The 26,757-nt window shown below is 41.3% G+C and overlaps 1 protein-coding gene across 4 annotated transcripts in view; it reads left to right on the top strand.

Annotated features, from left to right (window-relative positions):
- Window positions 1–26,757, top strand: part of SMARCAD1 (SNF2 related chromatin remodeling ATPase with DExD box 1) — a 113,401-nt gene that overhangs the window by 66,309 nt on the left and 20,335 nt on the right. For all 4 annotated transcript variants that reach the window (XM_075609912.1, XM_075609929.1, XM_075609921.1 and 1 more), the window contains 10 exons: window positions 5,421–5,623; window positions 7,432–7,522; window positions 8,291–8,390; window positions 8,991–9,050; window positions 9,169–9,244; window positions 11,099–11,234; window positions 14,987–15,124; window positions 18,322–18,417; window positions 22,597–22,714; window positions 22,801–22,922. In XM_075609912.1, coding sequence (XP_075466027.1) covers window positions 5,421–5,623; window positions 7,432–7,522; window positions 8,291–8,390; window positions 8,991–9,050; window positions 9,169–9,244; window positions 11,099–11,234; window positions 14,987–15,124; window positions 18,322–18,417; window positions 22,597–22,714; window positions 22,801–22,922 — 1,140 coding nt within the window. The remainder of the gene's footprint in view (window positions 1–5,420; window positions 5,624–7,431; window positions 7,523–8,290; window positions 8,391–8,990; window positions 9,051–9,168; window positions 9,245–11,098; window positions 11,235–14,986; window positions 15,125–18,321; window positions 18,418–22,596; window positions 22,715–22,800; window positions 22,923–26,757) is intronic.

Below are 26,757 nucleotides of genomic sequence, written 5' to 3'. Positions count from 1 at the left end.
CCATTTCAGTGGTGATACAGTAGAAGGGATAGCCGAAAGATTGGCGTTTTCATACATTACACAGTGACATTTGGACTTTGACTTGCAATTTATTTTCTGAATATATTTGCTTCTCTCCATGAATCAAGTTTACTTTAAACATTTCTGCTGCGGAGAAGCTACAAAAGCAACCCTAGACAAAAGGAATCTGTATTAACCTTATAATGAATAACCAATGTGTGTTTCACTATGTGCAGCTCACGTACGTTCGTTGGTATACAGTCAAAATAGCAAACAAACTAGCAGTAGTGTGTAAGGGTGTCAGATATTTTTACTTTTAGCCAAGGTGAATAATCAAAGGATGGACACTTTTCTACTTGAATTTAGTTTAATTCCTTCTGAAAATAATCCATAAAACACTTTGTCCTGGCTTCTACTGAAAATAAATAAATGAACAAGAAAATACCCCTGTGAGCTAAGGACACCTAGCTGTATCCTTCCCCACCCCCGCACAGCTTCAGTGGCACTGTGGTTACACAAAGTGTGACAGAAAGCCTCCAAGAGCTTTGTGGCATTGTATGGTTAATCTCAAACTCTCCTTCATGAGTCAAATACAGCCAAGTGTTTGCTGTTTTTGAAATGCTGCCTGACATTAAAGCAAAATGACATGATTATTTCGAAATAGTCCCTTAATAGAAAATAGTATTCAGACACATATGTAATTTTTTTTTTTAATGTATTTATTTTTTTTAGGGGGAAATAAGACATACAGTAGTACAGTGGCAAGAAAAAGTTTGTGAACCCCAATGATAATTACGGAAATTCCATAGTCTTTCCATGATAACCTTCTTGAATCAAAAACAGTCTTTTCGTAAATATCCAATACGGTTTATATTAACCAATTTCATGTCTTTCGAAACAAAATGATGTATGAATTAGACAAACAATTAGTAATTAAAAGTCGGGGTATGTGCAGACGTAAGTGAAACACTGGTTTTATCACCTAAATTAAAGTAGATAATTAAAATTGGTTGTTAAATAGGTAGATCTTAAGGGGTGAGTTTGGGAGGCCCCATCCTATATATTGGTCTTCACCATACAGTGTGTGGAATCACGTCATGCCACGATCAAAACAAATCTCTGAGGACCTCAGAAAAGCAGTTATTAATGCTCATCAGTCAAAAAAAAGGCTTACAAAACCATTTCTGAGGATTTGGGGCTCCACCAATCCACTGTCAGACAGATATTCTACAAATGGAAAGATCAGGACCACACTCACTCGACCCAGGAGCGGTCGTCTTACCAAAATCTTTCCAAGAACAAACCGGCCAATTATCCAGGATGTCACAATGAACTCCAGAGTAACATCCAAGGATCTGCAGGGCACTCTCGCCTTGGCTAATGTGAGTGATCATTGCACCAGGGATAGATAAGTTAAACCTATCAACAGGGAGCGCTAATGACGTCTGCAGTCTCTGTTATGGAGCCGTGTTAGTTTTCATTGTCGTGATCGTTTAAAGCATACCGGAGCCATTTACTGTAACTTCATTATTTAGATATTAACTATAGGAGTGTCCTTGAGCAATACCTAGTGCTCCCTGTTGATTGTAGTTTAATTTCTCTATCCCTGGTGCAGCTATTGCCCAAGCGTTGCCATATGGTTATAGACAGGCTTGTTTCAGCTTGCTATCTGCGATTGTATACATCATATTAGCGTAGTCCTCTCTGGCTTCAGCTATACTTGCCTCGATATTCGATATTCGACATTCCCTGGGTAGTTGTTGCTGGTTATTTGATGTTTACTAGTGCATCTTTAATATACCTCTTATACCCTAATATATGTAGGGGTAGCTTATCACTCCAGCCATATCCCCTTCCTGTATGGGGGGGAAAGGGTTGATATGGTATAATATCTTTATCAGCTACACCTTACTATACTATAAGATTACACCATCTACGTATCTGCTCTCCAGTTCGTTACTATTTAACAGCACTATTTAGGTGTCTAGCTGTATTTTGCCTCCGGTATTGATGGTTACTTACCATCATAGCTTAATTAGTCTTCAACTTCCCATATCTGACGAACAGTTGTCTATGTCAGATTGTTTATGAATAGGGATTTTTTTGGCTCATCACCAAAATAATAATTAATAATAAATTAATAATTTTTTTAATTACTGTTATACTTACATTCAGTGAACTATGTTTTATGTAACTAATAAAAGCTATATTTTTACACCCCATGTGGTGTGCATTTAAGTGAATTTTCTTTAGAGCACACTGTCTAGTGTTCTCCTCATTTTTAATCATTTGTGGCTAAATAAATGTTGAAAAGGTATGTTTTTTGTGTATTTTGTTTGATCAGGTTATCTTTATCTATTAGGAGTAGTGATGTACCGGGTACCTGGAATTTATTCGGAACCGGCCCAGGGTGCTGGGACCCGGTGTCGGGTAATTTCTGCTCTTCTCCCTCAGGTCCTCCTCTTGGACAACAGCAGAAGCAGAACAGCAGAAGACTTACCTGCAGGCGGAGGGTGAGAAGGACCACGGCGGAGGGTGAGGAGGACCACGGCGACATCCTTGTGGCGGTGAGAGCAGCGGAAGACATCCTTCAGGTGGTGGCGGTAACAGCAGAGGATGACATCCTTCACAGCTGGTGCCGGTGGGAGCAGAGTAATGTGAACGGAGCAAAAGCGTTACTATTGGACAGCCAGGGAGGAGCTGCGTCGAAAGTCGTGCTCCTCCCCGGCTGTCCAATAGTAACACTGCTGCTCCGGCCACATGTACCTCTGCTCGCACAAGCTGTTAAGGATGTCTTCCGCTGCTCCCACCGTCACTTAGGCCAAGTCCCCGCTAGCGCTGAGCGGGTGGCGCTTGTGGCGGGGAATTACATATATAGATATATGTAAGTCCCCACTCACGCGGCGCTCGTGCGCGTGCAGACAGGCAGAGCCGCGATCGGCGCTTAGGTAAACAAAAAAACTATTCTTACCTGCGCGCTCAACTACCTGCAATGCCCTCCCTCCCCCTCGCAAACAAGCAGGACACCCGGCGCTCATGCTTGGAGCGCTCGCCAAGCATGAGCACGCTCAGCGCCAGCAGGGACTTAGCCTAAGATGTTGCTGTGGTCCTCCTCACCCTCCGCCGTGGTCGTCCTCACCCTCTGCAGCCGGCTGCAGGTAAGTCAAAACTACTTGGCCAGGTGCCTGGTTACCTGGCTGGTTAATTTTTTTTAATTTATTTTTTTCCGGTACCGGTTACCCGGTTATTTTTGGGACCCGGTACATCACTAATTAGGAGTTGGGATTTTCACATATTTCAAACCTAGAATGTTATTGGATCTTAATCTAAGGGGTTCACTAACCTTTTTCTCACCACTGTACATTGTGAAAATAAAGGGTAAACAAACTTTAAAGGAAACCTTTTCATATTCCCTGTGAGGAACATTTGTTCATCTCTTACTGCAGAGCCTCAGATTCTATATGAAACACACTATTGCCCCATAAATTGTGGTATATATTTAATAAGGTTCTTTTCGTAGCAGTGACCTTTCACAGATTATACAAATAAGGCCTGCAACCTTTTGTGAATTATAATTACTGCTATCATCACGGAGTAATGTTTATGATTTTTCAATGCAGGTGTGTTACAGGCATATTCCCCTAGTTTATAGACTTTGGGAATTTGAAAGGCCTCAGTCTACTGCAAAACTCGGCATATTATTCCCATTTACATTATTGAACAAGAAAACACTGGCAAACACTAGTCCCAAAAGAGGGGAGGCCAGTGGTCCAGTAAAGTCCCCTATGTAACAACACTCAATAACAATAAAGTCTATATGTTGTAGAGTAACTAGAAAAAACAAACGGAACTCAGATCGTCCATTAGGGGGAAAATGATGACTTGAATGGTGAATGACTTCATAAAGAAACGATTACAAACATAATTGAAGCTAATGCTCTAGTGTAACAGTGATGGCAAACATGAAATTATAGATGGACTTTACTGGACCACTGACTGCTCTCTTTTGGGACTACTGTTTGCCAGTGTTTTCTTGTTTGTTCTACCCTTACCGCTACTGCACCATTCACTACTTTAACATATATTTAGCCTAATTAGGGAGTGCTGGTGTCCCATTTGTTGTTGTTTGTGCATTTACATTATTGTACTGAAGTCTTATATTTTGTGCTTGAAACCGCATATACTTCTACAGTGCCTTTCATTTTTCTTATTGTGCAGTTTCCTTAGTAGTGGCCTACTACATATACCTAAAACCATATATTGGTACCCATAATTCAATTTTCATTATTGGGTCATGTTCATCATGACAAATCCTCATGGGGCTTTTACTTGTTGAAGGAAGCTCTTGTCCTGATAGAGGCCCAACAAAGGAGTAGTCTAGCCTATGTTTCAGAAATCTGGGTTGTAGATATTACCAATGCTTGTTTTTGAAAATATGAAATCTGGAAAAACGTGTGTGTACACTGGCGACACACTTTATTCGAGCTCGGCTAGTCCCACGAATTCGGGTATACCCGGGTGTATTGAGGTTTGTGACTGTTTTCTGCCCGAGTGCATTGAGGTATTTTCAGGCAGGGATTGAAGCATTTTATTCCCGCTGGCTGCAATACTGCACAGTATATATATATATACTGCATTACAATTCATGAATTTATGCCATCTGGTAGACACGCGAAGCATTGCAGCCTATTAAATCCTAATCATTATCATTTAACAGATCAGCCGCCCGTCAGCCAGGCATGAACCCAGGCTGGGAAGGCAAACGCAACGGGGCTTGTCAGAGGTGAGGAGCGGCGCATTCCAGGTATCTGCCAGGTACATACTGGGTATTTGCTCGAATAAAGTGTGTCGGTGCAGTATATAGAGATATATACATCTATAGGTAGTCCACACTATCCAACGTTTCACCTTACAACGAATGGCATATCCAAAGCTTTACAATGGGTCGTTTATCGATGCCGGCATGCATTATCTGACGCTCACCGCCACTGATTAACATGGGACTCACTTTACGGTTTCACTATCCAACGCTACTTCCAGAACGGATTCCGTTGGATAACCGAGGACTGCCTGTATCTGTATATCCACACACCACACGCATGTGTCTTTTATATAGATATGGATCTAGTTAGATATCCACCTTTAGGGAATATTTTTTTCGTGAAACCTCTAGTGACCTTGCTTAGAGCCCCAGGGTTCTACAGAACACAGAATGTCATATATTACCATCTCTAACCATGTCCTGCTTATGCTTAAAAGAGTACAGTATTACATTTTGAAAGGTAAGAGCTCCCCCTGCAGTGTAATGTGGATGAAGCTAAAATTGTAATAAAAATTATCATCCAAGATCTCATATGGCACTGCAAAATACATGTGAAAGACAAAATGGAGCACTCATCGTTAAATTATTATGTTTACAGTTGCATAAAATGACCAGAGCTAGTGGTCTTTCAGAAGATCTAATCTGGGACTGTAAAACGTTGATCAAAGAGAGAGAAGTGGTTTTGAAACTTATGAGCAAATGTGAGGAGATTTCAAGGAAGCTGACAAAGCAGGTGACCCAAATCACTGAAGACGGGGAAAGTTTATGGAATATTAAGCAGCCTTCCATTCTAGCCAAAAGGTATGTTTTGTGCACAGTGTATTAACCTTTTTTTTAAACCACTTTGATGGAAGGTCCTTCAGAACATACCAGCAAGTTAAGTCTATTGAGCATAACCTGAATAGAGACCACCCTGAAAATAAACATGCTGGGATATTGGGGGAGTACATTTATATAGTAATTTTAGAAAAATTATCTATGAAACATTGGTGAGTCTTACATTACCTAACCATGTTTAATACTGTACAGTACCTCCAAACATCGATAGAGGTTTGGCTACTTTTGGAATGAACTGCCAAGTTTCTGATTACAGGTCAAAGACCAGCATGAAGAGCATCTCTCAAAATCTTTATAGACAGTCTTATTTCGTCTCTAGACATCTCTTGGCATTTTAAACGCAGCAGTCTTGGAAATTGATTGAGGATTAATGTGAAAGAATTGCCAGTTTAGTAATTGGCATGTTGGTATTTTTACAATAGTATGGTCCTGATCAAGTGACCTTAGCTAGTGAGTATACAGTATGATTTCGACAAAATAATTCTAGGTTTTTAAAACCAGTTGCCGTTTCCTCTGCTGTTATACTTTCTGGAAGGAGATATTCCTGCTGTGTACCATTTTTATGTAATGAAGATTTGATGGTTTTGATTACATATTGGCCAAATTATCTTATACAAGGGGTTCCCAAGTTCAGTCCTTGAGAACAGCCAACAGACCAGGTATTAAAGATTTCTTTATTTAACACTCGATTAACAAATTACCAAAGCTCTAATTATTAGTAAGGCCACTTATAGTAGGAACATGTTGCCCTGAAAGGTTCTTGCCTGAAGGTTTCTCTTAAGGGTTTAACATGGGATTCCCTGCCTTGTATAATTACAGGTGCGTTGCAGAGACCGCAACCTAAAGTAAAAGTTGTCTCGCTGTACTTCTATTTTTATGTTTTTGGTTCCTCTCTAAGATGTACAGCAAGCCACTAGCTCTAGCATTCCATGCATAGGCATAGAATTGTGCTCGAATGTTCCACATGGGAGGATGAGGGAGGGGGGGAAAGGGGCGCAGTTTTTAGACTTTTTTAATGAAATGTTTGATGCAAACTATATTTGAACAGTTTATAAATTATGCCTTCAGGCAAGATTTAATTGTTTTATCTAACATAGTTACTAATCCAATTATGCTTGTTTGAACACTTATTTATTGGTTGGTGGATATAGATTGTAGCATAATTAAGTCAATTTAAAAAGAGAATCATTTCGTAATTACTCTCAATGCAACTTGATGTTGCTGCCGGTCATATTGTAGGTGTCCTCCCACATTTAGTGATGGCTTTTATTTTCAAGATCAGGATCTTAGATATGTCATTGAAGTTTACAAAAATGTCTTGTGCCCAAGACAGTTGAATAATGCAATTTGCCAACAAAAAAAAACGAGTTAAGCAATTTTTGATGACTGCTGTCGTGTGTTTGTGTGTGTTTGTGTTTGTGTGTGTGTGTGTGTGTGTGTGCGTGTGTGTGTGCGTGTGTGTGTGTGCGTGTGTGTGTGCGTGTGTGTGTGTGTGCGTGTGTGTGTGTGTGCGTGTGCGTGTGTGTGCGTGTTTGCGTTTGCGTGTGTTTGCGTGTGTGTTTGCGTGTGCGTGTGTGTGTTTGTGTGTGTTTGTGTGTGTTTGTGTGTTCGTGGGTGTGTGTGTGTGTGTGTGTGTGTGTGTGTGTGTGTGTGTGTGTTTTCGTGTCTCTGGTGTAATGGCTATATGTTGACTTTTTCAGTGTATTTTAGAATTCGGTGTGTGCTGTAGATAAATTATGTTTACATTTCTTTTTTTGTTTTTCCGGTTTCAGTCTGGTGCTTAAACCTTACCAAGAGATTGGTTTAAATTGGTTAGCGCTGATGCACAAACATAATGTCAATGGTATATTGGCAGATGAAATGGTGAGTAAACTTATTTCATAATGTTGCTTGAGTAGATATGCTCTCTTTCTAACAAGCCAGAATGAGGAATGTTAAACCCGCACACACACACACACTTATGTACAGTACCTCAACATTTTGACTGGTGCCAGCCACATCAGGAAAAGATGCAACACAAATGGAAATCCCGGTGGTATAATGCTGCACTCGTATGAGACTCTGTAAATCCAATAGAAATTGAAAATATATATTTTAAATAAATATATGGATATTTTCATCAATGTAATAATAATGAACTGCCCCAAACTGGAAAAAAAAGAAACTATTTCATAATGCCACAACCAACAAGCTATATGTAGACAGTGTGACATATTTATGACGACGTGGTAAACTGTAAGACATCTCACTGCCATTAATATAATTTGCTTCCCTTCTGTTCATTCTGCAGTATTTATTGAATGACGCTTATGATTTCTTTGTTTTCGCTGCAGTGTTCATTTATTTTTCCCCCATACTTGGCTTGTGGATTATATTTGCCTTTTCATTCTTACCATTTTACAGGCCAATTGCATAATACTTTATGTAGCAGTGTGAGGCAGACTGTCCATATCAAATGAATTCAGTCAACCCGAGTGAAAAGGAAACCGGGTATCTGCATTAGATGTTGGGTGGGAGACCTGATTGTGGAAGTTTCACAAAATGCCATTACCATTGTTATTCTAAAGTTTATTGTTAAAAGTACTGTATATTAATCTGTAACTGTTGTTTTCTCCTTTTATTCGTTTGCAGGGCTTGGGAAAAACTGTCCAAGCCATAGCATTTCTTGCACATCTTTACTTGGCTGGTGATACAGGTCCACATTTGGTGGTTGTACCTGCTTCAACTTTAGGTTAGTCCATAGATGTGTGCCAGTTGGATGACTCTCTTCCCACACCACAATTCTGCTTGTAATGGAAATTGACATGTTCGGTTGTTAGCAAGACCTTTTAAGTACTCTGTCCAGTTCTGGGGGCTCATATCCCTGTTCTAGGGACAAAGGGAAGGTGACCAGGGAAGGGAAGGTAATTAAAATGGGGCAAGCTGTGCACTGTCGAAGTAAGTTTATGGTATTGCAGTAATTGGGGGTAAATGGCCCATGGATGAGCCCAAGTTATCCTCACCATCAAATATTATACTGTATGTAGAGGTAAAATAAATACTCATTAAATGTAATTTGGCTCCAAACACATTGAATTTGTGTACACACCAAGGTATTCCATTGCACTTTTGTGCCTGCAGAAATGTATTGCTGAGCAATATGTTAGTAGTTCATGGCATGCAGGGCATATACAACAATGGAAACCAAATGTATAACCGCACCATACTGTGTGTTTCATTGTTTTTCTTGATTGGTTACTTCAAGATGTCACATTTATGCCACCTATATAAATGAAGTATATTCTTTTTGAATGACAAATAGTTTTAATAGCGTCTTCCTTTTGTTTTATAGATAACTGGGTTAGAGAGTTCAACCAGTGGTGTCCTGATATGAATATCCTACTCTATTATGGTAAGTGATTAAGAGGATGTACAGTAAGAACTACATATATTGATTTGTTAGACATGCATTTGGGGCTCATTGAGTTTATATATAAATAGATATATTTTAATTTTTTTCTCTTATACAGGTTCTCAAGACGAACGCAAGCATTTACGCTATGACATACTTAATAGAGTTGTAGAGTTTAATGTGATCGTCACGACGTAAGTACTCCCAAGGAAATCCTGTGAAATGAACGTTCACTGTATTATGGTGACCTCTTGTGGTGAACATAGAACACTGCAATAAAGACTAATGCTTTCCCTCCCCCCCACATTTACTTGAAGGAGCATTTCAAGTTAAATGCCCCTGTTTTGCCGAATGGATGGGAAGCAGGGCGTCTTCGGAGCTAAACTGCGTTAGTGCCTGCTCTAGGGTTTCACTGGTTCCTGAGATACATACCGTGGAAGGTGCTGCCGGTACTTCATGGATGTTTAAATCCCCGACACGGCATACAAACCACTAGGAAGCCATGAGAAATGACCTTATGGCTTCCTATAGGCCCATGTCGTGTTGAAGATTTAAAGCTCCATTTTTCCTGGCAAGTAAACCCAAAGCGCAAATTAACACTCGGTTCTGCTATTACCACACGGTTTTGATCCGTAGACAACCAGCTTCCTATACATGTTAAACACATTTTATGATGCCATTGTGAAATCCATCTTAATTGCTCACATCAATGCCAGTAGAGCGCGTGTGTGTGCGTGTGTGTGTATATACATTAGATAAGTTATGGTGGGTGAAAAAGGTGACAAAAAAACCCTCCACCGTATAGCAAATAAAAATATCGCTTGTGAGCATATTCACATGTCTTAGGCTAGGTCTCCGCTTCAGCCGGCGGCGCGTGTGACCCCGTGCGTGCCTCTCACCAGCCCCTTACATCCTCCCTAGCTGTCCCCGGTGACGCCTCGCTTCCTGGCTCACTTCGCACTCTGACTCATCAGCCAGCAGGGGCTACAACAGGATTATGATCCCGAGCGGCGACGTGTCATGTGGTGCGCCAAGGAGCCAATCAGGAACATGTTTATTTGCGTGTTACTATTATTATGGCTGCTGGTAGTTATTTAACATGGGGGGGGGGGGGGGGTAAATGCTGCAGGCTGTGTCATGTCGATGCAGAGAATTGCATCTGACTGGGCTAAAACGGAAGGGTTTTTTTCTTTTTCCTTTTTCCTTTTTCAGTCCCCGTGCTAATAAAGCAGTTGCCCTGTGCCTGCTTTCAGGAGAAACATCAGGCTTTTTTTGTTGTTGCAAAGCTCCCCCCTCCCATCATGGCCGTGCCCACCCGACACATTTTGGCCAGGCCCCCCACGCCTAAAAAAACCTCAATGCAGATTGTGGTGGTGTCGTGCATGTGCCGCCAGGACGCAAGGCGGGTGCACCGGCGCGTGCAGTGGGACCTTAGCCTTAGACAGGTCTGCAACCCTGCTTTTCACCATTGTCACCTAGCATACAGTGCTTCCACTGCAGCAAGGGATTCTGGGAAATGACATGCAAATGAGCAGTGTCACCGTTTGCCTCAAATCCGTTTTTACATGGAACTCTTATAAGCTTATGCTCACTGCATTGCACAGCTTGTGTTAATATGCAAAGCCAGTAAACCTACTCAAAGACAGCTGTTTGAAATGGCTGTCTGTGAGGAAGTTTACTGGCTTTGCATCTTAACCCAGGCTGTGTAATGCAGCAAGCATACTGTAAGCTTACAAGGGTTCCATGTAAATATGGATTTGAGGCAAAAGTTGACACTGCTCAATTGCATGTCATTTCCCAGAATACCTTGCTGCTGTGAAAGCACTGCATGCTAGGTGATACTGGTGACAAGCAGGGTTGCAGACCTGTCTAAGACGTGAATATGCTAACAAGCGATATTTTTATTTGATGTATATACATATTCTTTTTACTTCTAAAGGCCCTAAAATCACATTAAATTACATCTGTTATCTGGCAGACTGTGTCGTTGCAACATGGTAGAGATGCAGAGGCCGCTTATCATGTATATCATTTATTTCCACTGGCAGATACAATTGTGCAATCAGCGGCGGAGAAGATCGCAGGTTGTTCCGTCGCATGCAGCTTAACTATGCAATATTCGATGAGGGACACATGCTAAAGAACATGAGCGCCATACGTTATCAGCACCTTATGACTTTAAATGTAAGTCTCTCAGCCATTATGCATTATGCATTTATGTGTGGCTGCTGAAATCTCATGATTAAACATGTATGGGCCTTCCTTTGATTTATATCAATTCTTTAGTACAACAAATCTGAACTTGAATGCATATTAAGTGTGCAGATAGGTAATAAATTACATGATTTAGACAAGCGGGGTTTTCAGTTAGCCAAGTTCAGGTTCTGTTCCATAATGCATCAATGTCAACGAACAGAGTTTACGTGGAGCACTCAAAAGCTGTTTTAAACAAATGTTTTGGCAAACATAAGCAGTTATGTTTTAATATACTTCAATAGTTATTAAGCATGGATCTACAGTTTTGAAGAACAAAAATAGTTTTTAAAGAAGATCTTTTATTATACCATTAAAAACACATTCAAATGCACCAATAACCTACACATGTATTTGCTTTGCTGGTCTGCTGCTAACACGCAGTCAGTGACTACCATAATGATATGCACACTTTTCCATTGCTTTGAATGGAGCTGCAGTGTGCTTATGTGTGTGCATATATACAGTATTTTGAGAGAGGACCAAAATGTTGATATAGTTAATCATATACAGTTGTGTGAAAAAGAAATTACACCCTCTTTGAATTCCATGGTTTTACATGTCAGGACATAATAACAATCATCTGTTCCTTAGCAGGTCTTAAAATTAGGTAAATACAACCTCAGATGAACAACAACACATGACATATTACACCATGTCATGATTTATTTAACAAAAATAAAAGTGTCACAAACCATACGACGTTTCGGTGTACAAACACCTTCTTCAGGGATGCAGATAAAGTGACACACAAACCCTTATAAAGCTACCAAGTGACCCCACACCCACACAACGCCCACACACCTCCCTCCACCAAACAATTTATTAAAGTATTTATTTAAAAACGTATTTAAACACACATACACATACATACACAGTACCTCACTCGCTCACAGCATACACACAAAAAGCATGCGGCACCGTGCACGCGCATTCGCACGGCCGCACACAATATAGAACGGCCCTGAGCCGTCAGGGAAACGCATTTCTCGTATTGGGGTGGATTTTTGGTTTCCGATGGCCACCGTAGTTTTCATGAACTGCTGCGCTACAGCTCTGCATACCGGATGCGGCTGTAGAAATCCATCTGCACCGCAGCTAGCTGGGATCGTACTGTCGCCACCGGAGAGAGTTTTATATATGAGTCCACTGTGAATCTGTTATTAAATGCATTTTTCTTTCTTTTAAATACACATTTTCTCTGTATTTTATTCTACACTGGGGAATTGACTGCGTGACAGGGGGGGGGGGTTCACATGAATGACGCATTGCCGATTAAAGCTACAGATCCAGGGATAGAGGAAACCCTGAGAGATAACATCTAAAGATACCAATCAGGATTCCCATGCTCACACTGGGCCGTGTGAGTAATTATATTTATATTTCCCCGCCATCTTCATCCCACATACTTGTGTATATTATTGCACACTTAGACTGATTGGCTGTTAAGTTTTTATATTTATACCTCTTTCTCCTTCCCTTCTATTTTTATACATTTGACTCTGCGCTCCCCAACTTTTCTTCACCCACGTCTGAGGATTTGGGAAAGATCCTATTGGGTTTCAGCATCGGACGCTGGACTTTAACACTGCACTAGACTATATGTGCATGTAAGGGTACAACATCACAGTAATATTACCCATAATTATTTTTGGTCTAGAGATAGCGCCTTAGTTTTTTTCCTCCATGATTCATAGTCTTGTTTGAGTGCAATGATTTGCGTCTTCCCAATTCTAAATCGCTGCTTCATCCCGTGTAAGCTTTTCTTCACCAGACCACAGCTACATTTCCTTACGTCTTCAGTTTATACATGTGTGGATTGTCTTGCACAGCTCTGCATATTTAATTCTTGCTTCTTGGGATTGCTTCAGTTCTTGTTGTCACCTCAGTAATTGCTTTTTCATCAGATATTTTCTTATCCTGTTTTTGTTAGCGATTCCACCAGTCTTTTTTTCTGCGCTTTCAACTACAATCTTCATAAGTTCTTAATAATTGTTTTAGTGAACTCATGCATTTGATTTTTATTTGTTTTCCCTCTTTAATCTGTTTTCGTCTTTCCATCTTTGTATGCGGATATCATTTGCAGCGAACCAATCAGTGATCACTCCTTGTGTTAATACAGTTAAGGACTGGGCAGTCTTCAATCGTGTTTCTTGTTCGTTAGGATATAGTACATTTAAATGATTTCATTGGGTCCATTCAATGTCCATTTTCTCTTTTGGATTCTTCTTGATGAATGAATTCATAATGTATGAATTTCTAATGTAGATATTTTCACATTCTGCTAATTCTACCAATCGGTCTCCACGTTTACCCCGGTTACCATAACCATACTTACCAAATGATGCTTTCTTTCTGCTGGGCAACAATCCTTGCATTAAATCTCTAATTACGATTTTGAGTGAGAATTTCCTTTAAATCGGTTGATTCCGTGGTAGAAGTCTTTATTGTCTGACTTGATGTTGTAGCATACGCTCTGATTATTTTAATTTGTGGTGTGTAGGCGGTCACTGCAGCAGGAATTCAACCGCAAACGTGAATGGTTAAAAACAGCTTTATTAACCTAGAATGCTGCGCATCACAGAGATCACTCTGACGCGTTTCGTTCCTGTGTGGAACTTTATCAAAGAGTGATGATCTCTTACACTGGTGTCAAATATATACATGGATTCTCATCCTGATTGGTCAATACTTAATTGTACACAGGCAATGGCAATCAGTTGGTATTTGATTTGGGGAGGATCCTGTACAGATTGCAGTGTATGTAATTGTTCAACAACATAAATAAAGGTGACAAATAAAAAATACAAAATAACAATGGGTTAAAATCACAAATAGTAAATTGCAGCATCTATGATATCAATGTATCACATAAACAGTAAAAATGAATAAAGATTTGAAGAATCATTGGAGAATAACAATACAATTATTTTAAGCCTGTATCTCTGTCAAGTGAAAGACTATAGATATATATATATACATATATATAGAGAGAGAGAGAGAGAGATATTATATATAGAGAGAGATATCTCTCTCTATATATAATATATCTCAGTATTGTGTATGTAAAGAACAAAAACTTCTAGGAAGATGCAGCTTCAAAAAAGAATCTCCACGGCCTTGGATGTTCTTTATAAAACCAGGAAGAAGCGCAAACTCCCATAGTGAAGTACGTAGCAAAAGTGTATTTATAATTGGTAAAAACAGATGTTGCCATACAGAGGGTGTAAAAAATGAGAGTTTATCGTGAACTGTGGATGATATACGTCACCAGGCTGGCTATCTCGCCGTCTGCAAACCACTCAGCAGCTGACGTCACAGTGGCGAAACCAAAAGTGATGGTTTTTCCCGATGCCTTACGAAATTCTTGAGCGGTCTCGTCTCACACTACGCAAGATTGTAACAACTGAAGCACATCACCACTTCTACGCGTTTCGGGGCGGTATACACTTCGTCGGGGATATATTAATAATAATCTATAAGTATATATTAATGAATTTCACGATTGGTAACATTCACATTAAGGAAAAGTTTGCGAATTCCTGAAGTATAAAGCGGACAACCTTGGTTTATGGTTATTTCAAAATGTTAGCCTAATTCTGTCACTAAGCAACTGGATTCACTTTCCTCTTATCATCCAGGGTTTTCCTAATGTTTACTTTGTTTTTCGCGTCACTTTACAGGCCAAGAATCGTTTACTACTGACAGGGACTCCAGTACAGAATAACCTCTTGGAGCTAATGTCTCTCCTGAATTTTGTCATGCCGCACATGTTCAGCAGCAGCACCAGTGAGATCAAGAGAATGTTCTCTTCCAAGTCGGTAATTGCAAAACATGGTTATTCCTTCACAGCTGAGCAGCAGAATGTGTAGCAGTTATGTTTTGACAGGCCTTCAAAATATTATTAATTAAAGATACGTAATACTTAAGTGGAATAGCACAAACACAGTCAGCGCAGTGTAAACGGAATAATACAATTTAGTATGTGACACATTAAGTAATGAAAAAGCACCAAAAAACAAAGTGGGAAGAAATTATATGTATATGAAGTTTAGAGCTTATCTGTAATTAAATCAGTCCTAGTGGAAGCCGTCCAAGCGCACCGCCTGTCTCCGCGGGCTGTGATGTCACTAAATGGTTGTGTCTTAATTTTTGTGTGTTCTTGCAAGGCACTGCACACAATCCTACACGTTTCACAACTTCCTGCTGCTTCATGAGGGTTAGTGATGCTATTGTTATAGGGAAGAGCACTCCTCGCCTCAAACACCTACAGTGGGCACTTGATTTTATGCAGACTACTACATCTGCAAGTTCTTAATAAGGAAAAAAGTGCAAGCAAATAGGAAAAGAGGGGTGGGACTGAGTGCGCTACACAGAACCAGAGCCTGTGAAGAGGGACAATATAAAGCATACACCACTAACTGGATTACTGAGCTATATGGTGCTTATATGTGGATAAGCAGGTGATTAGTTGCTCAGCAAGTACCAGCACCATATAGCAGATGACAATGACATGGACCAGTCCCTAAGGAGGTACAGATATAATCAGAACCAGTGCTAACCTTGCCGTGGCACAATGTATAGTAGAAAAATTACAAACAACAATGTGTAGGTATACAAAGAGTCTATATATATATATATAAAGTCCACTGTCCATAAATGTATCAGGGCAATAGGTAGAATGTCTATTGGTTGATATAGATGTGAAAAAAAATGTAAAAATTTAAGTCCACAATGCTGAATGTAAGCTGCCCCAAAACCACAGATCACCAATCCTGGATGTAGAACAGAACAAACAAAAAGAGAAACAGGAGCGCTAATGGTAAACAGCAGATGTAATGGTGGACAAGAATAAACAAACAGCAATAAATTTGTTATACACTAAAGAGACAACACAGTATGTGACAATGAGGTTATACTAAATAACTAAAGATGAATAAAAGAACTTTTGCCTGTGTGGGTGTTGAGAGAAGATGGCCCGGTATGGCTGTAAACCTGGGCTGTCCACTGTAGCACAAGGTAGGTGTCCCCCCGAATCAATGGTGCTGCACGTAGGAGCCAATTCAGGAACCGATGTTGCTGCCACTGCCTCTCCCTTTGCTGCGCTCGTCCCTCGGGGGTTCCCACTCGGGGGGTGTCGCGCTGCTGTCTGGGGTTAGGCTGCTGGTATCCTGGCGTCCTGCCGGGAGTCAGCTTCCTCCCTCCTGCCTCCTGATACAAATCCTAGCGGATATAGGGCTAGATGCCCCTCCTATTTTACTATTGTCATTGAAATGCCAGTAAATCTAGCTGTTCATTCAAACCTTCAGGTGCCATGGTGTGTAGTTTGAAAATCCAGTAAGATTCCCTCTGTCTTAACCTCGGGAACCTATCCCCTCTCATAGCACCTATGCTAACACTCTCAATTCCCAAAAGTTTTAACCCTTGGGGATCCCGTGCATGCTCCAACGTGAAATGTCTGGATATACCATGACCCATGAACCCCTTGGTGATATTGCGTTTATGCTCAAGGAATACAACAGAGGCTCTTCTAGTGGGTAGATGCCCGCTGAGAGTCAAGCTAAAGATTGCATAAACCAGGGACTCTAGACTGTCTGACTGGGTGGACACAACGAGGGGAGCTCCGAGCATCAGGTAGCCCGCCCTCTGACAATGGAAGTGCGTAATGGAGTGGCAGGAGGGAGGAAGCCGACTCCCAGCAGGACGCCAGGATACCAGCGGCTTAAACCCAGACAGCAGCGCGACACCCCCCGAGTGGGAACACCCCAGGGACGAGCGCAGCAAAGGGAGAGGCAGTGGCAGCAACATCGGTTCCTGAATCGGCTCCTACGTGCAGCACCATTGATTCGGGGGGACACCTACCTTGTGCTACAGTGGACAGCCCAGGTTTACAGCCATACCGGGCCATCTTCTCTCAACACCCACACAGGCAAAAGTTTTGGTTCTTTTATTCATCTTTAGTTATTTAGTATAACCTCATTGTCACATACTGTGTTGTCTCTTTAGTGTATAACAAACTTATTGTTGTTTGTTTATTCTTGTCCACCATTACATCTGCTGTTTACCATTAGCGCTCCTGTTTCTCTCTTTGTTTGTTCAGGTAAAAAGTGACCAACGTTAATAAATACAGCTGTTTTTAATGAACAATGTGAACAAAGTCAACAATTAAAAAAAATGGAAAACATAATACTCGTGCACGAATCATAACTTAAATTATTGTGTGTGTGTGTGTTATTTATGTGTATACTGTATACACACATACGTGTACGCATGTGTACACGTACCACGCATGTACAGTACATGTACGCACACACCTTCACGTACGTACACACTAATTGGAGATGTATTTGCTAAACATTTTTTTTTTTTAATAAATAATGTTAACATGTTCAAACGGCTATCACTTCAAGGATGGCAATGCAATAAATGGGAGCGCTAGCTTTTAAACGTGCATCTTCATAGTTTTGTCCCGTTCTAAAGAAAAATATATAGAAATTGATCATTACGAAGTGACACCTGACTTGTGCCGTATCCAAACTACTCTGCTTTTGACAACTGCCTACCATAAATTACTCATTTGCTGCAAACGCACTGCACTGAAAAGGTGCAAATGTGGACCATTGGTTTGATTTAGATGTACCGCCCATAAACCTCTTACCATTTTTAGCCTTTTGGACAAGCCTAAAGGTGGCAGTGTTTCTGCATTACTGTAGATAAGCAAATGTGTCTGATCTAAAGCCAGCAGAAGCCTATGAGTTTGTTGATATACTGTACTGCCCCCTGAACATTTTCTGGCGTCTGAAATAGAAACATGGTGTTAAATGATGATTTTCTCATCTGAAGTTGCCACGGTCTCTGTGGTGACATCCATTTTGACATTACACACACTTATTTTTCCACTGCTCATACCTCTTGAACTGGGCATCTGATTAAAAAAAAGAAATTCCCTGGAAGGCTGAGCTCAGATATATTAAAGTGTATGTGTATTGATTTAAACGTATTTTTTTTTTTTTTATAGAAATCTACTGATGAACAAAGTACATTTGAAAAGGAGAGAATTGCTCATGCCAAGCAGATAATGAAGCCATTTATACTGAGAAGAGTAAAACATGAGGTAATTAATGCATTATGGAAAGCATGTTATTGCAGTAACCATGCTTTGGGTGAGGAGTGCGCATCAGCTGATCTTCTAGAGCTGAAAATTAGTCTCTGTTCGACATTTATATCACTTCCATGTGAACGAACGATGAGAAACTCCTTAACATATAGCCAACAATAAACGATGGCGGAACTACCATTTGTGCTGCCGTTCGACTGCACCAGGACCCACCACCTTTTTTTGCACATTGTCCATGCACCGAAACGCTATCTACAAAATAGTGGACTTCCCAGCACTCACATGGAAAAAGGACGAATGAAGGATGGTCACATTGGATCTGTCGTAACCTGGCAAAATGAAACTGACCTGCAACTTGGAAAGTGGGGTGGGGCAAGCTTAAACCTTGGGGTTTACCCTCCCATAAGCAACTGAGACCAGCTGCACACAATTAACAAAATACACAGATTCCCAACAAGCTCTGAGAAGCCCCAACCATTACTATATATATATATATATATATATATATATATATACCGTATTTCCTCGATTGTAAGACGCCTCGATTGTAAAACGCACCATCGATTTGGCCCTAACAATCGAGGAAAATTACTTTTTCACTTACCATGTTTCAGGAGAGGTCCCATGTCAGCAGAGGATGAAGCGGGCGGCGGCGGCGGCAGGAGAGGTCCCATGTCTGCAGATGGTTGAAGATGGACAGCGGGTGGGTGTGCGGCAGCAGGACAGGTCCAAAGTCTGCAGGTGAATGAAGATAAGAAAGCGGGCGTGCAGCGCCAGGAGATCATAATATCAGGAGAGCTGAGCAGGAGCAGACCGGTATAGGGGAACAGCTTGGGAAGTGCACACTGTAACTGGAAGTCAGACACCGGTCAACTTCCGGTGGTTCAGAGTGCACCTCCCAAGCCGTTCCCCTATGCCGCTCTGCTCCTGCTATTATGATCTATTAGCCGCCGCCACCACCGCACGCCCGGTGTCTGCTTATCTTCATTCATCTGCAGACTTGGGTCAAGTCCTGCCGCCGACACCGCACTCCCACCCGCTGTCCATCTTTAAACATCTGCAGACATGGGACCTCTCCTGCCGCCGCCGCCCGCTTCATCCTCTGCTGACATGGAACCTCTCCTGAAACATGTTAAGTGAAAAGAGGGCGTTAGACACTTTTTTAATACATCGATTCTAAGACGCACCCCGATTCCAGACATGTGAAAATCGAAAAAAAGTTGCGTCTTAGAATTGAGGAAATAAGATATATATATATATATATATATATACAGTGTTAGACAAACCTATACATTTGCTCGCCCCGGGCGAGTGGATTTAACCCCCGGGCGAGTAAATATTGGCCCAAGCAGCACACGTTTGGTACTAGGTGGCGAGTAGATTTTTTTGTGTGGCGACTAGATTTTTTGGTGATTTGTCAACCACTGTGTGTGTATATATATATATATATATATATATATATATATATATATATATATATATATATATATATATATATTTTTTTTTTTTAATTATTATTGTGTGTCAAAAGGAGTGCTAGTGGGCGTGGCTAAATGTATACAACAAAGAACAAAAATGCCCAAAGCTACTTCCATTGTGACAAAAATACACAGTGCGATACCTATTGTTTCATTTTGCTGGGTTACGACAGATCCAATGTGATCATTCTTCCTGTAATTATACAGGTAAATAAGAATTTTAACCCAGATTAGTGTTAGGACCTGCTTCGGTCATGCCTTGTAAGTGGCAGCAGGCTTAAAACGCTTTGGCCAAAGGGTTAAACTAAATGACCCTTTTTACAAGAGATATATAGGTATTGCACTGTGTATTTTTGTCATAATGAAAGTAGCTTTGGGCACTTATAACCCAAGTCTGTCCATGCTATGTGCTCATCCTCTTGTGTAATTGCTTAGATCGCAAATGACAGCGGCCATGGGTTTTACGTTATTCCAATATTTGCATCTCTAATGAAACTTGTGATTTTTTTTCAAAATATGATGCGAAATGGTTTGACATACTGTAAGATAAGTAACTAGAATACCAAATTCTTCAATGTTTTTTGGTGGGAGACTGAAGTTCAGTACTGTCTATTTGCACATACAGTATTGTATTGTATGTCTTTATTTATATAGCACCATTAATATACATAGCGCTTCACAGTAGTAATACACGTGGTAATCAAATAAATAACAGATAATATAAATAACAGATCATGGGAATAAGTGCTATAGGCATAAATGTAACATTAAGGAAGAGGAGTCCCTGCTCCGAGGAGCTTACAGTCTAATTGATAGGTAGGGAGAACGTACAGAGACTGTAGGAGGGAATACTAGTAAGTGCGTCTGCAGGGGGCCAAGCTTTATGTATCGTATGTTCAGTATTATCCACAGTGGTATTCATATGCTTGTTTAAGCAAGTGTGTCTTAAGGTGGGTCTTATAGGTGGATAGAGAGGGTGCTAGTCGGGTATTGAGGGGAAGGGCATTCCAGAGGTGCGGGGCAGTAGAGTACTTTAGGCTTGTTCAAACTGCTGCACATTTTTTTCAGTTGGCATCACAGCTGCTTTCACATTCATGCCAAATTTTGTTAAATGTCATATGTTTCACATAAATGAAGCAGGGCTTAGATTAGCAGCTAAATTGGATCACTTTGCAAAGCGCCGAAGAGTATGCACTGCAGATGGCTGTAATAGTGGTGTAATTGAGAGGTGTGACAATAAGTGCTGTATTTGGGATTTTTAAGTATTGTCTAGTCCAGGGGAGTGCAAACTTTTGTGCTGCGCTCCCCTGTCTTCCTAGCTGCGTTGCCTGCGCCCCTCCCTCCCTTAGAGCTGCGTCATTTGACGCGTGTGACGTCACATGACCCCGCTGCGTAATTTGATGCCGCGTTGCCATGGCGACGCATCAGAGAGCGGCTGAATCTGGGTAAGTAAAGTGTTGCAGAGGCCTCACGCGATCCCCCGGCATTTAATTTAAATGCCGTGTGTAAGATCGTGGGGTCTCTGCAACGGCTTGCGCCCCCCGCCCCAGCAAAACCTTTCACCCCCCTGGGGGGCGTGCCCCCAGTTTCTGCACCCCTGGTCTCTAGTCCAGTGTTTCTCAACCAAGATGACGTGACCCTCTACCAATTGTGCTATAGTCCCTGGGGAAACACACCCCAGGCTGGTCAGCTGGCATGTCCTGAACTCTGACTGAGAGGCCGTGACCAGCTTCAACATGCTCTCCTCCCTCAACCCGGCACAGAGGGGACAGAGGAAAGGTGGATCGCAGCCTCCCCACCATGAATGTGGTGTCTGAGATAGAGAAAGGTGAAGTGTGCTATGTGAGAAAAAGGCTGAGTTGTCTGACGAGGGAATGAAGGTGGATTTGTTTTGAGAATAAGGCCTCGGGCATGGACAGCGCTTAGGCGCGCTTGTGCTTACTAGTGAGCCCCTGCAGCCGCAATGAGAGCGGCTTTAGCAGGGGCTCGCGCATGCTTGCGGAAGCGTGGGTCTTAGGAGAATTTTAGATTCAAGCGTTCAAGGGAGCGCAGGGCCGGTCACGTGAGCGGTTCGCCCAATGAGGGCGAACCAGCTCCGTGACGTCACTGGCCCGCCCCCCGACACGCCCACGGACGGCGCGCTAACCAAGGCCAGGGAAAGCACCCGCTTTCCCTCAGCCTCAGAGCGCCTCCGTCCGGCTGCTGCAACCCTGGACGCAGCCTTAGGGTGAGTATGAGCTAAGTGTGTGTGTGCAAAAAGGGGGCGAGTGTGAGCGAGAAAGGTTGCAAAGATCGGATGAACATGGAGTGCCCGAGATCTTAACTTTTTTTTTTTTTTAGGGGTTTTAGTTCTCAAAAAAGGTTTGGGAACCAGTGGTCTAGTCTCCTGCAGAGGGAGTTTTGCACGCTGTTTGAGAGAGATGGCATCTAATAATGGTACACAACCAATCTGCATTTACAGTACCTATTATAATCTGTCTGACACATTTTTGTTTCTATACTGGTCGGTACATGTAAATATGAGCTTGGTTAAACCTTCGCTACTGAAGACTTAAGATTTTTGCAATGTTGTTGAACGCTCTGGCAGTGATGGGGTTAATGGTTCATATCATGTAGATTCTGTTTGAGAGGTCTCAGAGTTTCAGTATTGTGACCTAACTGCTTCCCTCAATTAACTTGCATGTTCTGTTCCTGCCAGGTTCTTAAGCAGCTGCCTCCTAAACAAGATCGCATTGAGTTTTGTGCAATGTCCGGGAAACAGGAACAGCTGTATAATGAGATGCTGAATAAATTAAAGAGAACAATAGGTGACACAGGTATGTAATGATTGAAAATAAACTTTTATGGGAGATATACACATTTATATGTAGAAATGTTTCAATCGCCATCTTTTTAATTCTAGAAAAGAATTCTGAATTATGCAATGTGATGATGCACTTAAGAAAAATGGCCAACCACCCATTGCTACACAGGCAGTATTACACGGCAGACAAACTGAGGAGCATGTCCAAGCTGATGCTTCAGGTAACAGAGCCTCGTAATTGCAAAATTATCAAGCTGTGGGAAAAGATGTATCTCTTATGTTTTATCTTGATAAATAGAAGACATGACCAAAACGTGAGTTTGAGAGTTAATAGAATTTGGAAAAGCAATTGCTATTTTTCTTTGCACTGTGAAATGGAAGGTGCTAGTTCTCATATCTTTGTGCAATCTTACATTTAGTTTTGTATTTTTATGTGCACTGATTTTGTGCTTGTGCACAGCCCGTTTAGTACAGTATGTTCCTCATCCAAACTTAAATAATAAAGATTAACCCACAACAACAACTTGCATACATGCAATTAAACCACACTTTACTTAAAGCAGCACTCTATGCTTAATGCATTTCATAAATAAACAGCCCCATCACAATATTTAAAATAAATAGGCGCATTATATCTTCAGCACAGTTGATCTACTGCTGGATGAATTCCTCCTCCAGGTACAGCGGTTACAACACTCCCCTTCATATTGCTCGAACAAATGTTCTCGTTTCATCCTCCTCTTACTTTTGGTGATCGTCTATTAATGGTCTATTAATTTCTCTTGGAATCCAGTTGAGCGCCATCTTTGTCTAACAATGGTAATTTCTTCTTGCGATTGGTCCAGCCCACTGCCATTTTAATTGCTTCACCTTTGTGATGTCCCAGACTTTTGGTTTCAAACCCATTCCTTCATTTGGAGATTAATCCAGCTACACAGATGATTCCAATGGGGTTGGAGGGGGAGTTTGTGTTAAGAGGTATGCCAGAAATCTCACCTTTTCAAGGAAGTCTTTCAGGAAGTTTATACATGTCTGAAAGCTGGGGAGAGTCTGGTGGTACGTGGGAGTTCCATGGAGGAGGCAGCATGGGAGAAGTCTTGTAAGCAGGAGTGAGAGGAGGTAATAAGGCAGGAGAAAAGGCGGATGTCATGGACAGACCATAGAGTGCATTTTTGGATACATGGTGGGGATGAGGGCTGAGCTGTAAAGGGGAGCAGCTTTGTTGAGAGCTTTAGAAAGTCAGAATTAGGGTTTTCAATTTGATTCTAGAGGATCTGGGAAGCCAGTGTAGTGATTTGTTTAGTGGAGTGAGTGGAGAGTGAGGTGCATAAGTCTGGCAGCAGCAGCAGTTTGGATGGATGGATGGATGGATGGGAGTTGGTATAGGTGTCAAAGGGAAATGCCGACTAGGAGAAGGGTGCAGTAGTAGTCACGGTGGGACAAGATGAGGGAATTAGGATTTTAATTGCACCATGAGTGAGAAAAGGGCATATCCTTGTGATATTTAGGAGGTGGAGATGCAGTACTACGGGAGCGACTGAATGTGAGGAATGAAGGAGATTAGTCAAAGATGACCCCTAAACAACGGGCTTGGGTTGTTGATGAGATTGTGGAGAGTTTGGGTGTAGGTGTAGCAGTGACAGGGGAAAAGAGTATTCTGTTTAGGACATGTTAAGCTTCAAGTAACGGTAGTACAGCAAGGAGGAGATTTCAGAGAGACAGTTGGTGACAAAAAAGAGGGCCAAGTACAGTCTCTCTCTTGTGGGACCACAACAGAGCGAGGGAGTGAAGATGAGGATATGCCAGAGAAGGAAACACTGAAAGAACAGTTGAATAGGTAGGACGTGTGAACCAGGAGAAGGCTGTGTCACGGACACCAATGGAGTGGAGTGTGTTCAGGAGAATGGGGTGAAGAACAGTGTTCAAGGCAGCAGAGATGTCCAGGATAATTAGTAGGAAGAAGTGACCCTTAAACTTGACTGTGAGTAGGTCAATTGACACTTTTTTTTTGTTGGTACTGTCTCAGAGGAGTGTAGAGGACAGAAACCACATTGCAAACAGTTAAGCAGAGAGTTGGAGGAGAGTGAGTATGGTGGTTGTCTACAAGTCGCTCAAGTAGTTTGGAGGCAAAGAGAGACAGGGCCGTTGTTCGAGAGGGAGCCTCGGTCAAGAGAGGGTTTCTTTAGAATGGGCGTGATGAGTGCATGTTTGAAAGAAGTGTGTTAAGGTGGGACATAGAGTGCCAGAGTGGGAACGGAGGAGATGTGAGGGAATACGAACAAGGGTGGCATGTTGTAGGATGAGACGCGCACAGAGACCTCATCCTCGCTCACAGCGTAAAATGAGCAGAGGGTGGATTTAGGCATGGAAGGGGAGAGGTAGGTGTAGCCTATTCTTTACCCTATATAATATGATTCTTATAGGACGTGTTTGCAATCTGCACAAGTACCTGAAAACTATGCCTCATTTTACCACTTTCTCTTTGCGAAATGGGTACCACTGCACCAAAACTTCCATTGACTTGAACAGGAGATTCCATACGGTAGTGTCAAAACAGCACTTTAATTCCCCCCGCTGTCTCTGCAACAACTGTTTCATGCAGAATGTATGTGATGTGTTGTCTGTTTTTTCCCTGAAGATGGCATAGCAGTAAGACGTTGTATTGACCCTTCTATCTTCACTGCCTTATTCCTTTCATTTATATATGGAATCTTGCCCGTGAATGTGGCTTTGTGTGAATATTTCCGTTTGATATTTGAATGCAAAAGGGAGCAAATGGAGCAGGTGACACTAAACGCTTTATATTTACACTAAACTTGAAATGGCTATTCAGGTAAAACCTAGTTATAATGACAGTGAAATGTAACATTAAGGCACAATGGCTTACATACCATCAACTCTGATGGAATCCATATTTAACCCTAAAAAAGCAATACAAATACATATTTATTGTGTAATAAAAAGAAAGCATAATGTCTTTAGTACAAAGACTTTTTATGACTCAACATGAAACATCCTGTGTATTCTGATATCAGATCTGTAAGAGCGAGTCTTAAAGAAATCCGGTATGAATTATTCGTTAAAAAAAAAAAAAAAATCTAAAATGCTGTTTCACTACAGACGTTACATTGTTGTATAAACATATGTGTTTTTACAGTTCCCATCATCAATTTGTCTTCCATTAAAAATATAGTAAGATATGGTCGTGATACCATCATATATTTGTAAGAAAGCAAAATAATTCAATATTATCTAAAATGCAAGTACTATGCCTGTTTGTAGTAGTTTTGGGTCGATGACTTCCTGTCATAAGACTGATACATTCACTGTGTTGTCAGCTACAACAAATTATATGTAGCACTTACGATTTTCGGTGTTAACACTAGTTTTTTGTTATTTTTTTCAGTATTTTCTTTTCATTTGATTAAATCCATGTTTCAGTGCGCTAATTTTATTTCCATACGCCACATATGCTGCCCTTGTGTCCTACATTTTGTTGGTCTGCTACAATAGGTACTGTAGTATAGAGGTAATCCATGCAACACTTAAAAAAATAAAAAATAAATCTTTTTGTTTTAATATATACAGTTTTTATATTCAATATATAAAAGGTTTTAATATATTCAACCTTTTATTGAAACTAATTACCTAAGCTTCGGATCGATTTGTTGTCTTTTGATCGATCAGCATAAGTCCTGCTTACCAGGGTTCACTAAATGGCTGCCTTTCAGTTACAATCAATCCTTCAGTCAGTGTAAGGCTTTGATTATACCAGCTCTGGCTGGGCGTGTGCGCGATCTGGTGACGTCATCAATGTGATGCGGCCGAGCGGCATGTACACTGCAGGCAAAAGTCAGCCTGAAGAGACAGGGAGGCGTGGCCGTGAGCGGTTCGCCCTCATTGGCTGAACCGCTCACGTGACGCGGCCGTCGTTTTCTGAAAAAGAAATAATCCCATGTCTGTTCTGTGGTGTACCGCCCTGTAGTTCCTGTCTGCGCGCGCGCTTGGTATGTAAACTTTTATTGTATTCTAGCAATTTATTATTTCGCCGCGCGG

This window comes from Ascaphus truei, chromosome 1 (genome assembly GCF_040206685.1).
Source record: "Ascaphus truei isolate aAscTru1 chromosome 1, aAscTru1.hap1, whole genome shotgun sequence".
NCBI lineage: Eukaryota > Metazoa > Chordata > Amphibia > Anura > Ascaphidae > Ascaphus > Ascaphus truei.
The sequence above is the reverse complement of the archived record's forward strand: the minus strand, read 5'-3'. Positions and strand labels throughout refer to the sequence as shown.